At 43.4% G+C, this 14,995-nt stretch overlaps 1 protein-coding gene across 3 annotated transcripts in view; it reads right to left on the bottom strand.

Annotated features, from left to right (window-relative positions):
- Window positions 1-14,381, bottom strand: part of CTTNBP2 (cortactin binding protein 2) — an 87,233-nt gene extending 72,852 nt beyond the window's left edge. For all 3 annotated transcript variants that reach the window (XR_004253127.1, XM_032185322.1, XM_032185331.1), the window contains exons 1-2: window positions 14,215-14,381; window positions 2,859-2,966 (exon numbers count right to left, since the gene is read on the bottom strand). Coding sequence is in view for 2 of the 3 variants with exons in the window: in XM_032185322.1 (XP_032041213.1) it covers window positions 2,859-2,966; window positions 14,215-14,283 (177 nt within the window). In the remaining variant the exon portion in view is untranslated. The remainder of the gene's footprint in view (window positions 1-2,858; window positions 2,967-14,214) is intronic.
- Window positions 14,382-14,995: the final 614 nt, after the last annotated feature.

The raw sequence follows: 14,995 nt of genomic DNA, 5'->3' as shown, positions 1-14,995 counted from the left end.
TGGTGTACGAACACATACAATGCGGAAAGGACAGACTAACAGATGCCTCAAACAGGTCCTGTTAGAATGGATTCATCTTAATGCTGGAGGCAGGTTATGAGTAGTACCACATGAGTCAGTCTTGAACTATATTCAGTGTTACCCAGTTCTTTTGTGATCAGTCAAGACCAGTTCTTTCCAGTGTCTGAATCTTCCAGGAGAGACATTTCCAATAGATGTATAAACACTATTGATTGCACAAATTTTACAAATGCTCAGTGAAACGCTGCAAAATGAGTATGGGTAATGGCATGTACATTTAAGAATAATGTATTTAAATTTTAGTGATTATAGAGAAAAAAATCTGATACAACAACCACAAAGATGAAGTTACTTTCTAAGAGGAGATTAAGAGACCCAGTTCTTTGGTCTTACAAAAAGCTCAATAACATATGAAATAGCTTAATAAATGTATACATCACAGAAACTAAAATCTGACAGGAAAATCACTTAAGAGTAAAAGCCGATTTACACTATTTAGTATATGGCTTGAAATTAACCAGTTCCAACCTATCCAAGAAATTAGGCTTTCAAACAAAAGCCTTGCATTACTAGTAGAATAAAATCAAAAAGAAAACAAACAACAAAACACACATACAAAAACAATACCCATCCCAAACTTTACTCATTTTAAAATAGAGCTTTAGCAGCTTCTGAAATTATGGAAAAAAAGTCATTTGCCTTTCCTTATGGCTTTAAAGATACACAATGTATGTCCATTTGTCAAAATGAATCAATGTCGGTACTAAATTCAACACAATTCCAATGGAATTATCTTGTTATTCTTTTTTAAAAATATGAAAAGAAAAAAAAAGGAACAATATCTGACTATCTAGCAGCTTTTTTTTTTTTTTTTTTTTTTAAAGGTTCCTAAAAGACTGTATCCGCTAGTATTGCTGACTTGTGGTAACTGATTCTCAAGAAACCAGGAGATCCCAAAGTATCATATTCCAAGATATCAGGCTACAGATCTTCAGCAGGTACAACTTCCAAGTTTCCCAGTACTGGTACAGCTAACCAGGCACATTGCCTGGAAGATTGAGTTCCATATGGATTTCGTTTAGAGGATTTTACTACGACACACGGGAAGTAGAAATTGAGATGCAGGAGAATAAATGAAAAAAAACATCACCATTTTTCAACATTTCTATACCATATGTATAACGGAGCAATTTTTATATCGATCTGTATTAGTTATCAAAAACTACTATGTACAGACCAATATACTGCCTATTTTAGCAGGTACATGGGAATCCAATGTAGACTCTTTCTCTCCTGAGACTGCGCTCCACATTTTTAGCATTTACTCTCATTAATTTATTTTTTTTTTCATTGAATCTCAATGCATCCATTATTTGGTGTGCAGTATAGTAGGTTGGCCATGAACATATAGTAAAGAAAACTGTCTGAATATTTGCATTCCTACAGCCAAAACCAACCAACCAAAGAAAAAAAAAGTATAAAAAATAATAAAAATAGTATAAAAAATAGTAAAAAAAAACAGAATACAGATTCTGAATGGAGGTGTACACGTTCCCCCTTTTACAAAATCTTAACTGGCAGTCACAGAAAAGAAAAGGTTCTTGTCTGGACAACTGAGATGTGAAATTGTAAAGCAGCTTGATGAAAAGGCAATACATTTCAATGTATGCGCACACATGAAGGCTCAACACCAAATGAATTCAAAGTGCAGTAATCCCCCAGAATCATATTGCTTCCAGCACCTTATTGTCACTACAAAATGAAAATTATATCTTATAATAGAGTTTTATACTTATAAAGTCTTTAGTTATTAACGCAGGTGCATCAGTGACAGCTACTTTAAAGTTCCATTTGCATCACGATGTGAAGCCACCAAAAAACAAATTAAAATTGAATAAAAATGCATTTGCAATTGTTACTGTGACATTACAAATGGAAAATGTTCCCACATTACCTGATTATCATTGCATATACTACTAATATTTAGTATTAATATATTTTATTGCATTCAGTTTTTGCTTTAAGAGACCTTAAAGGGCATAATTTGCCTCTATCCAACTGTGAAGCTATAAATATTTTCAATCCATGTAAGACTGTTTTCCCCCTAAACCTGCACTGTTTGGCAGCTCTGTTTAAATTGATTGGTAACAGAATAAAATTTAAATTTGTTACCGTCATAAAAATGTATCATCTTATTATTAAAATACAGTTTTGTTTGTACATTTCCAGTCAGCTTTCTAAGTTGACTTTCAGACTGCAACCTCTCGAAGCAGAAACCAACCTTCACATGTGCCTAGCACAGAAAAAAAAAAAAAAAACAAAACTAATCAAGCACCTGGGAGTGCTGCTAGAATACATATCCTGTAGTTTCCTTTTTTTTTTTTTTTGTTAAAAAAAAAAAAAGCTTTTTCTTAATTGGATATAACCATCCAACTTTGTTGCTCCTCCTGTCTCACAGAATGATTGAATGTACAAATATATAGAATATCAGAACAAATGAAGAATGGACTGAATTCTCCTTTGAAGTCATTCCTTCATTTCACAAATAACAGATTCTGCAGCATAAAAGAATTTAAAGAGGAAGTCATTTTCACATTTTTGCACTTCTTTCCCTGAAACATTATTGGTATTTTACACCAAAATTACACAGAATTACTGAATGACAACAATTAAACAAGAACATGTTTTGTGATTACTGAGATTTAGTCAACCTAAAGCTTAAAAATCATAATTTATTCTTCCACTAATAACATTCTATGCTCAGTACAAAAGAATTGGCAAAAGAGAATGTAATATCTATATATATATATAAAAACCACAACAACCCTGTAACTTACCCGCAAAGCTTCAATTACAAGGTCTCGTGCTTCTAGTTCTCCTTCCATTATACTCAAAAGCATCCGCAATTCTGGCTTGCTCAAATTATCCACATCAAACTCTCTTTTCTGTAAGAAACAAAACACTAATGAACACACTAATTAAATGTTTGCAATGGTTACTGTAGATATGAAATGAAGACATATCAGCATCCTAATTATGGGTTACTCAAACATCCATGACTGTCCAAGTTGAGATGGCTTTCTTTGTAGCACACAACGTCAAAATAAATAGTCTGTTTCTTTTCATTTAAGGTGAAGAACTTAAAAGCCCACCAGCATGACATTGCTTCATATCCTATACTGTTGCAAGAAACTGACCCTTGAAAGTCTCATAATTGATAAGGGTGAAATGATAAAAAAAAAAAAAATAACTTTGTTCCTATATACAGCCTTACAGTGACAGAAACGTTTCAGCAGACCTGAAATAACACATCAAGAACGAAGGCAATAGATGATGACAGAAGCAAATTACAGGACTAAATGTGAAGTTTCGAAGCACAGCTTGAGAAAAGATGTGAAATCTTATCTGTACACTTAATTCGCAGTCCCGTTTTTTTGACTGGAGGATATAGTTCAGGTTTAAGAGGCACTGACAAAAAACAGTTCATAGCAACAATTACCTCCTCACTCTGCAGTTATCAAGCTTCACATAAGTCCACTTCTGAAAAGGCAGTAGAATGAGTTTATAAGATCACTGAGCACATGCATAAACACTGTCTGCTTGGAAAGTCAGCATGGCTCCTGTAAAATGAAGTTCCTGCCTCATACTGCTAGGGTCTTGTCAACAGACAGGCGCGTAGAGGGGGTCCTTTGCGGCATGAAGTTCTCACCCACAGCAAAGGAACTGGACAGCTAAAAGGATTAAGAGAGAAGGAGTAACTGCTGTATGAGGAAAGACCACAAGGGTGGAAATCTTCTCTCCGAGGTTGTGTGTAGGGATGCTATTGATACAAATCACAAAGGTAGGGGGTAAGAGGAATACGAATTGGTTTTGTTCACCAAACTCCACAATGCTAACAGAAGGAAACAGTGAAATTAGGAGATCATTTTAAGGGAAAAAAAACAGCACCTAGTCCATGTGCCAGATTCAGCTGCCATTGTGATCTCCCATACGCTGTTCACCACAATAGAAATACTAGAGTCCTTGCTATGACACAGATGTGCCTTCTAGTGAAGCCCTGAGATGAGGACACTCATCTATCTTCAGTCTAATGTAATGAGCTGCCAAATTAGCTAACTGCCTACCTGGGTATAGAGTCTGCTCTCCCTGGAGGAATAAGTCAAGTGTAAGAGTTCAGGTACCCAGGAGCTACTCTTCCTCTCAGGAAAATACAATAAAAATTAAGGTGCCATTTCCTCTTTCTCAAGGCAAGAGGAGAGCAAACAGTTGTCCTTCCCTCTGGTCAGAGGGATGGATCAAAAGCACCCCAAAGCTCTAACTATATTATATTTACTCTGGGTTCCCTTTTTACTTTGCAGTTAAAATGCAGGTGCACAAATGGCTAGTGAGAACTGTGTGCCAGAACATTAGCTGTTCATATTCGATGCACACTGGGCTGAGCTTCTTCATCTACTCGAACCACATGGATCAAAAGAACACCAATGATTTCTACCAAATGTAACTGTTTCTGGGACAGGACCATCCAGTCCAACCGATATTTCTAGACTGACCAACAAAAATGACCAACAATTATCCTCCACCAACAATTATCCTCCAATTTTGCTGCCTGGCTCAGCTATTCTGCTGATACAAAAGATCCTTCATGCCCATGTTTAAGAAAAACAACCAGTTTCTTTCTCTGAAGGCTTTTTCCCAACATATGCTGCAGCAGCCTCTCACAGTGCTCCACATGGCTCAGCAATCAATGGATGTGCATGAAGTGCAGTTACCGAAAGCATGCAGCTCCTCATGAAATTTTAGATTTTGCCTCACAGGCTGCAGCAGATTTCACTCTCAGCACTTCTAACCACTGAATTTAATTGCCAGATAGCAAGACCCACTTATACACCCTCCTCCTTGTATGAACTCCTTCATAATATCTAAAGGCTGAAGGACAACAATGGATCCATTCATATAAATTTCCTTTAATACATGAAAAACTGTCTCCATTTTTCAGATGGAAAGCTGATGCAGAGACATCAAGTACTTTTTCCAAACCACACAGAAAGCAATGTAAAAAAGCCTTAAGTCTCCATTCGGTGGTTTCGCCTTCAAAAATATACCTGCCTCCTTTGATGAAAAATAAAAAATAAAAGGCACCCAAGACTTCTGATAGGCACCGCCAAAGTTAAGAGGGGCATCCGCAAAAGCACAGTGCAAGAAGTGTGACCCTCCTCTTTTCTCTGAGTCAGTAAATTCAGCTTGTCGGGAGGTAAAGCCCAGGGCAGCCCTTTGTCAGAAGACCGACTGTACATCACAGGTGAAACATTTCGTTCCTACAGTCTTCCACGAGACATAAACAAAAAGACCTTTACATTCTTTACAAACCAGAGGCATAATTCAACATATGTGGTGCAAGATGAGCTTTTTTAACTAACCATCTGATCAAGCAATTAAAGTAAATCTGACTCAAGTACATACCACAAACTAGAGCATATGAAAAGACAGCAACAATGAGCAATTCATAAAATCGTAGAACCATAGAATATCCTGAGTTGGAAGGAATCCACAATGATCATCGAGTCCAACTCCCAGCTCCTCGCAGGACCACCCAAAAATGAGACGCTATGTCTACGAGCACTGTACAAACATTTCTTCAACTCCAGCAGCTCGGTGCTGTGCCCACTGCCCTGGGCAGCCTGTCCCAGTGCCCGACCACCCTCTGGGTGCAGAACCTTTCCCTAACCCCCAGCCTGACCCTCCCCTGTCCCAGCTCCATGCCGTTCCCTCGGGTCCTGTCACTGTCCCCAGAGAGCAGAGCTCAGCGCCTGCCCCTCCGCTCCCCTCGTGAGGGAGCTGCAGGCCGCCATGAGGCCTCCCCTCAGCCTGCTCTGCTCTGGGCTGAATAAGCCAAGGGACCTCAGCTGCTCCTCATATGTCTTGCCCTCTTGGCCCTTCACCATCTTGGTATTCCTCCTTTGGACACTGATAGCTTTATGTCCTTCTTATATTGAGGTGCCCAGAACTGCACACAGTGCTGGAGGTGAGGCCGCCCAGCGCAGAGCAGAGCAGGACAATCCCTTCCCTCGCCCAGCTGGCAGTGCTGGGCCTGATGCACCCCAGGGTACGTTTGTCTCTCCTGGCTGCGGGGGCACACTGCTGGCTCACGCTCAGCCTGCTGGCAGCCAGAACCTCCAGATCCCTTTCCATGGGGGTGCTCTCCAGCCTCTCGTCCCTCAATCTATCCAGGGCTGCCCCAATCAAACGTGCTCTCCAGTAATTTAAAGTTAGATGGAAATAGACACAAGGAATTTTAAAAGAAAAACATACCAACTACATACACAGCTCAATTTTTATATATATATATATATATATATATATATATATATATATATATTTGTTTTGAAAACTTGACTTGAAAAACATGAACTAGCAAAGCTACTTCATACATGAACAGTTCTAGCACACCAGACTAAAAGCCCACGTAGCCTGATGCCCTGTCTCCAGAAGCAGCCAATAGTGGATGACTTGAAATCAGCACCAGAGCAGGACAAGCACATAATGATACTTCCCAGAAATACTCTTCCAGCCTCCAGCAGTTTTCACCTTCTGAGCCATAAATTATTTTGCACATAGCAGTCCCTTGAAGGACATAGACTTTATGAATCTGCCCCTCTGCTTTCTGAATCTCTATGTAATTTAAGAACCCACAGCCTTCCTGCAGCTCATTGCATACCTTGCAGGAAGAACCACCACCTTTGCTGTGAGTCTGCCATCAGCTACTTCTCTTTGATGCTTTCTGATTTATTAAACGTAGTTTTGGCATATGATGAAATAAAACTAATCTTCCTCTTAAACACTTTCCTGACATCTTCTGAGGACCAAGATGTCAGTCATGGCAGGTTTGCGTGAAGTTCTCATCCAGATGGAGCATTTTTGGCTTGTATTACAGAGAAAACTGTTGTTTAGGCCTAGGAAAGTAATCTTCCTAACATCTTCCAGCGGAGCAGTAACACTTACATCTCCAGAAAAGAAAGACTCCATTAGTAGCTCATGGCTTATGTGTCATCTGGGGTTTAGCTACAATACCTCTGGTAGAGTGCCAAGCTGTAACAATTTAACCAACAATTTAACAACTATATAACCAAGCCATCCACTATATTTGTTTTACAACAGAGATACATGAATATGGTGCCCCAGGGTGAAATTTGGCATACACAACCAGAACATAGCCTTTTTTTTTTTTTTTCTTTCCTTCTTCCAGATTTTAAAATGTCTGGTTTATTTGATTTATAAGGATAAAATATCTGAAAAACACTGTGTCCTTTTCAGTTCTCTATGTCTCTAAAGCTTGGTGTTATTTTTTCAGACCAACTTTGTAAGGGGTTTGTGTTGCCTGGCAGCAAGCACACTGACAACAGAGAAAACTGCTAATTAGCTAAAACTCAAATACCCGTGTCCTCATCACAAAAGAGTAGAGGCAAAACCCTAACCTGCACCATCTAAAGATAAACGAAGCTCTACCATGAGCCAAGATGACAAAAGCACAACTTCCAAACAAGAGAAGGCTGAGTTAGGACACAGGGATTGAACCAGAGAGGAAAACTCAGGAAGGGATGGAATGGGAAGAGCACCAAGAGACATGGGAACAGAAGGGACTCCTTCCCACATACAGAGCTATTTAAACCAGAGATTAAAAAAAGTCTTTAGCGTTAGATTTATCCCCACCGTGCCCCAGAAACAACAACATGTCTTGTGAGGGATGGGCAGTACCAATAGCTTGGTTTTACTGACCTAGCCCTGCTGATGCTGCTGGCAATTTCAGGAGCTAAAGGCATCGTTCCTTGTGCCTTCAGCACAAGTGTGAATAGGGGCAGCAGGAAAGCCACAGCTTTGTACTGTCCCTAAGCAGAACCAGGGTAAAAAGCACAGTAGCTGTGGATTAATCACGGATGACCAGAGAAAACAATCTCCTTCCTGCTCAGAAAGCAGCTGGGTGGCCTTTTTAGAGATGGAGCTGGGTAACAGCCCAGGACTTGGGAAAGAAAACTGTGAAGCATGATTACGGGCTGAGGTGGAAAGACAGGAGGAGAAGAGAAATTAAAAAGACAAAAAGAAAAAATGGTGTATAGGAAAACACATCGGGAGTCCCTTCAGAAGGGAGGGAAAAGGTACATATCCACATTTGTTACATATTTTATGTGGTGTTCCATTAAATACACACAAGAATCCTCCTGAGGATTCACAAAGCAGACTTCCAAGATGAGCTTCTAAAAATAAAAAGGATTTGCTATTACTTATTAGGTCGTACAAAGCAAACTTTTAATATCATGATGGCCTCAAAGCTGTCAGACCCAGGAAATACACGTACCAGGGAAACACAACCCTGATTCACACATTTGACGACAAATTTGCACCAACCCTAATGTCCACCAGGTAGAACTCACCTGACCAAGTATAAGCACGTTTCAACTGATTCTACTTTGTTGCTTACATGCAAGTGTCTGGTGCAATTTTAGGTATCTTGGGGATTAAAGAGATTTTCTGGAGGGGGGCAGGTAGATATGATACAGAACTTAGGAGAATCACCCACACTGTTTGGGCTGCTAGAAGGTCAGCTGGGATACCCAGAGCATGCATGTGGATCACTTAAGGGAGCCCTCAAGACAGGATTGAGACACCAAAAGGCAGGTGTCAGTATGTGAGTGAGGTGATGAATTTCCCGTTATTGCCAAGAGAAAACTGATCAGCCCAGTCAAAACAGCCAAGAAAGCTGTTCAGCTTACCAGCCACCGGAACTATTTGCTCAAGGCTCCACTGGCAGTATCGGTCGGATTTCCACTCGCTGTAATAGGATAATTAACACTGTGCATACATGTAAACATTTAAATTTAAGTGCCTTGAATCCCACCAATACCTCCAAGAGTCCTCTGTCAAGCCACTTCACTTAAAGCCAGAGAAATTTCACAAATATGTTTTCAAAACAGATCATTCCTTGTAACCACTTAAGTCTTTCCACCAACTATAAATGGAAGTTTCAAGACCTAGCTCAATGCAAACACGGGGATGTGCTCAAATGAATCCTAACCTTCTTGTAGCAAAGAAAACTCTGCAAACAGAAAATGCGAAAGAAGTAGTTACAAAATCCATATAACATTCACAGATACTTAAGAGAAAGCACGGTTTATTGATTTGGCTGTGGAAGGCCTGTTCTTCAGGCTGAAACCAGAAGAAGAGTGACGCCGTGCTTCTCCAGAAATTATCTGATGCAAGAATACACGTCCGCTTCCCACCCCATCCAAAATGAACTTAAGAAGATGAGACCTATAGGAATGATCTTGGCAACAACAACAACAAAAAAAATAATATGAAGGCAGAGAAATATCTTTCAAGGAAAAGCAATAATCCTAAACTCAGACCAAGTTTCTTCCTGAAAAGAATATCGCCCAACTTTAACATCACCTCAGGGACCTTGAGGGTACTTTAAATGCAGTTAATTATGCCCATCCATTAGTTCATTGACTTATTGGACTGTTCAGCACACAACGTTACCAGCTTACACTGCTCCTCTCTTCTCCAAGCACAGCTCCCTTGCTTTCTGTTTTTTTTTCAAAGGCTTTCTCTAAAAGGCATGGGGGAGGTTTTGTTTAGCTGCTGTGGATTTTTTTTGGCTTGGGCTAACTGCAAAACTTTTAACAGCTCCAGCATTAACCATAAATATACCTCAGAACTGAGAACTGTATTTTAGAAACAAACAAAACAAACAACAGAAAAAAAAACACACAGCCCACAGCCCCTCCAAAATGAGTAATACACTGACCTTTACACATACCCAGATATTCTCATAGCTGTTAAAACATGTTTGCAATCTACAAACAGCCACAAAGGTACTTAGATACCTAACTTGCACTGAAATCAGAGATGCCAAAGTATTTTTTGTTGAATCTAGGCTTATACCTGTCCTTCGATGACCATGCTTAAACTGCTACTAAATTTAACAGGAAATTCCTGTTCAGAAAGTCACTTACTTGAAGGCCATTTCTAAGGCAAATAGTATGATTTGAAGAATGTGAACCTGTACCTGGATCAAGTTATCTTTAGAGCTATTTTTAAATCTTTCAGAATTTCACACCTTTCCTTGTGCTATGTTGGAACCAAACCCCAATGCCCAGGAAACCTTGAATTCCCACACCCCACAGGCAGCGCCTCTTCCCTAAGCCTACTTGACTCCTTCCTGTTTACATATTCAAGGATGACACCGGTCTTGTAAATCTACTGCTCCCTTTCTGGGGAGGAGTGGGTGCAGGGGCAGACCTCCAGCTGTTGTCTTCCGAAACTGAGCTCTTTCTTTACTTTCTCTGCTTCTTCATTTCCATCTCATCCTGTCTTGCTATACCACCTCTGAGACCAAAGCAACGCCTCTCTTCCCTACACTTGCACAAACATCCAAGCAGCTGGGAAAAGAGCAGGATGTATTGAATCCCACAGATCTGCCCCTCCACACCACTACCTGGCTCACAGCACTGTCCCTCTGCACTTCTCCTTTAGCACGGGACAGAGTGACAGGACCATGGTTGGAAAAGAAAGGAGCATTTACAAAGTGGACAACATTCACTGGCTTTCTTTTTCCATTCCCCCAGACCCTTGGCAGCAAGGGAAGAGAGGCCGTGCTGCCAGCCGTGGAGCTGAGCAGCACAGAAAAGGCAGGATGTAGGCTGGGCTAGCGGGAGGCAGGGCAGAAGAGAGGTTGTGGAGCAAGGCTTGAACTTTACCACTGCACGATGGGTGGATTGTTACCAGCCACTCGTTACAGGGGAGAAGCAGAGCAGTAGCAGAACTGAAACAGATTGTGCAGTGTCTGCATCTCACCTACCTGTTGGAACACCCCAACAGCACTGTGCATCTGACCAGAGGAAAATAACTTCTCTGAACATTGCCACTGCACTGTATTCTGATGAGGATCATGGTAGTCAATCAAAAATCCTTTTGGAAACAATAATTTTCCAGGGTGCAGTCCCTACTAAGAGACCCAGTCTTTGCTTTTCAAGGGTTATGGTCTCATTTTCTGCTACACGCAGTATTTTTTCAGCTAAGAATCTTTCCAACTTATCTACATCAGCCAGTAGAGCCAACCTGATCAAACCATCGTTTAGCATGTCACTACACTGCCCACAATGGCAATTCTACTACAAACATTCCTGCGGATCGATAGATATTGAATACACCAAGCTAAGTATAAAATCCTCCCAACATGTCACCATAAAGCATCATGGAACTTCTCTCCATTTATTTCGTTTAGTCATCAATTTTTAATCCACTTAATATTGACAATTTTTTTTCTGTAGTGTAACTTCTTATGCTGTTACTTGATCCACAGCAACCCAGACTGACCCCGAGTGATCTTTTCAAGTATGTAAACATCATTCCCAATGAACTTTTGACTGATGAAGGCAGCAGAAAGGTCCCTACTCATTTTAGAGAAGTCAAGGCATCGTTCCACCAATATGCTCCATACGTACAGCCTTGCAGCCAGCAGACACTACTGCCTTCTAGAGAAAAATACCATTTGTGCTTTTGATCACTAGTCAAGTAAAATCAACACCAGAGATTTTACTGAATAACTTTAACAAACTCTCTGATTTATAAGAGGATTTTCATGCTGTTTGTTAAACCTACACTGAAACAATGTGTGACAAGACAGCCCTCCATGCACAGCAGGCTGGTGTTCAATGTTTCAAAAACAGACGGTCAAATTGAATTGTTTCTTGCTATTATAAAATTATTAGTGGTAGATATTATGCAGATGGAAGTTATTCAAAGATGTTTTAAAACACATGCATATTTTCTCCTGAATTTTAGCCCTAATTGCACCACGACAATTTCACTGGCTCAGACAATCAAGCTGTACAGGTATGAAAAAGGACCAAACCACTTCCATTCCATTTTTGTCATCCTTACCACAATAAAAATACCAGTATTTTGCGAGAGGGAAAGCCCACTTGGTGGGCTTACCAAGAGCTGTACTCCATCCAAGGGAACTTGGAAGGACAAGGCTCTCAGCTTTGCTCCTAAATGTAACATTATAGAACAGCCTAGGCTTTTCTATCACTTTCTCTTGGGTGGGTTGGGGAAAAAAAAAAAAAAAAAAAAAGGAGAAATCTGGGTGCCACATTCTGTCCTTTTCTACAGTGCTTCTAAAAACAGTAAAAACCAAGTCTTTCTTTCCCCCACCAATGATGTTACTGATGATGTACCGATGTACCTGATATTGTACCAACATACAAGAGTTACAGCATGAAGATACCCTACTGTATTGTCCTGTGGTGTCCATTTCCTGATTATACCATAAAAATTGCACATTAGTGCATTACCATTACAATGCTGTTCCTACAGTTTTCCATTGCACCATTTGTGCAATCAGGATTCTGAGAATTAAATCTAAAACTGTACAGAAAACAGTATTTCACTATAACTTGAGTTTAGCATGACTTACAAGACAGCCACCTAGATGTTTATTGCCGTCCTAAATGTAAGCAAGATGATTCAATTCATAATTTTATATCTTGAATTCGAAGACATAAAATAAGCTACTCACAGTAACCCTTCAAAAGGAACATTGGAGTACCATATAAATATTTTTTAGAAATCTTTTCATTGCCCATAAGTGTTCTTTTTACTTTCCTATACCAACAATAAAATGAAATTGATAATTTAACGTTTATAATAGTGAGGGGAAAAAGCGCGCAGTGTAGAGCTGTCACTCCTTCATGACAATGAGAACATCAAATTGCATGAGCAGCTTGTACTCCATTGCCTAACAGGACAATATTAAAGCAGCACTTGATTAAGGTACTTTTTTGAATTCTTTAAGCCGAAACTGAAGGTAGTAAGAACATGAAACACTAAACAATTTAGTATAATTTTTACTCAGAACTAGGACTTGAAAGTATTTAATATTTTGCTTTTATGAATCATCACCTCAGTATTCTTTTATATCACAGCCATGTCACTGCTTTAAAAGACAGTGGTGTGATTCACTTCATAAGGTTTACCTTTTTATTATTTTTTTTTTTTTTTAAGTAAAACTCAATGTCTGTGACAGCGCAGGAGTTAAAACGTGCAAGGAAAATTAACTGGAGAGCTGGAACATGGCTTCAGATAGGGATTTGCGCCTACTTGGAAGAAAAGAATATGTATCTATATAGAGGTATATAGAGGTATATAGAGGTATATAGAGGTATATAGAGGTATATAGAGGTATATAGAGGTATATAGAGGTATATAGAGGTATATAGAGGTATATAGAGGTATATAGAGGTATATAGAGGTATATAGAGGTATATAGAGGTTTGCACGCACACACACAGTAGTAGCACCCCCAATTCCCCCAAATCTAGCGCCACCCTGCCTTCTGGGGCCGTTGCTTTCAGCACAGACCCAGCCGAAACCTCGCAGCTCCTCGGTTGCGTTGCCCCCGACCCGGCGCTTGGTTGCAGGGCTGGGCGCTGCCGGGGGCTCTCCTCGGGCTCTGCAGGAGCTGAGCCCCCCGGCAGCCCCCCCACCAACCAAGGGGGGTCCCGCAGGGGGGCGAGGAGCCCCAGGGAGCCGGGGGCACCGCGCGGGGCTCAGCCCTGCGATGAAAGGAGCGGAGGGGGCGGCCCCCAAGCCCCGCCAGCGGCTGGCCCCGGGGCGCCCCGCACCCCCGGGGGGCTCTGCCCGGCTGCCTTGGGGGGCTGTGGGGGTGCGGGGGGGGTGGCTAGAAGGGAAGGGAAGGAGAAAAAAAGGCTCCTGCGGGCTCGGCAGCCCGGGGAGGGCTGTAGGATCGATGTTTCTCCCGGCCCCGGGCGCTGTCACCGCCTCAGCCCGCCCGGGGAGCTGCGGGAAGGCAGCGGGGGGACCCCGGGGGCACCCCCCCAGCCCTGCCCTGCCCAGCCCCGCTCTCAGGCAGCGGGGAAGGAACAATGCGGGCAGCCCCCCGGGTGCGGAAAGGAGGACGGGGGGACCCCCAGCGCCTCTCCCTCCTTCTCCCCCCCGGGGCGGGACGGGGCTCGGGGAGCCGCAGCCGAGCCCCGTCCCGCCCCGGGGGCGAGAAGGAGGGCGGAGGGACGGCGCGGGGGAGGCAGGTCTCGGAGCGCCGCTTCGTCCCATCCCCGCAGCACCCCCGCGGCCGGCCGAGCCGGCTCCGACCCCCCGCGGCCCAGCCGAGCCCGTTACCGCCGCCGCAGCCGCCGAGTCGTCCCGGGCGCCGGAGCCCGGCTCGCCGCCCGCTCCCTCCGTCGCCATCTTCCCGCTGGAACGGCTCCGGCGCGGAGCGCGGCGCGGAGCCTTGTGGCAGCCGCCGCCGCCGCCGCCAAGGCGCTTTAACCCCCTCCCCGCCGGCACCGAGCCCACCGGCAGCGGGGAGCTTAACCCCTCCGCCGCCGCTCCGAGCCGCCCCGGGCGAGCGAATCCCGGAGCCGGGCCCGCGGCAGCTCCGCTTTCCCCTCCTCCCCTCCGCCCCCCGCCATCGGGCGGAGGAGGGGGGAGCGGGACCCCGCGGCGGGCTGCCCGCCCGCGATGGTGGCTGAGGGGAGTGCCCCTGGCGCGGCGCGGCGCCGGGCCCCGCGCAGGCACCGCTCGCCTCCTTCCTTCCCTTCCGTTCCCTTCCCTTCCCTTCCCTGCCTTGGGAGGAGGAGAGAGGAGAGAGATGGTGGAGGGGGGAAAGAAAGAGAGGAGCCGGTGTGGTGGGCTTGGCTCACCTGGCCGGTTGGATCCAGCTGAAGTCTTTCAGGGGGGGCTGACAGGAACGAGCACCTCTCCCGCCGCCTCCCCGGTGGAGGGGGGACACGCATGGCTGTCACCAGCCCTTGTTTACAGACATGTTTTCGAGCCTGAGTGGCTTCAGAGCCTGTGTGAGGTGGACCTTCGTGCAGGCCTAGTGCTTTGAGGCCAGGTTAAAGAAAGCATCTCTGCGCCAGCCCTGGAGCTCATCCTGGTTTGGGGCTGCCTTTTGCCT

The sequence above is a fragment of the Aythya fuligula genome, chromosome 1 (assembly GCF_009819795.1).
Source record: "Aythya fuligula isolate bAytFul2 chromosome 1, bAytFul2.pri, whole genome shotgun sequence".
NCBI lineage: Eukaryota > Metazoa > Chordata > Aves > Anseriformes > Anatidae > Aythya > Aythya fuligula.
This window is presented reverse-complemented; position numbering and strand designations above follow the sequence as displayed.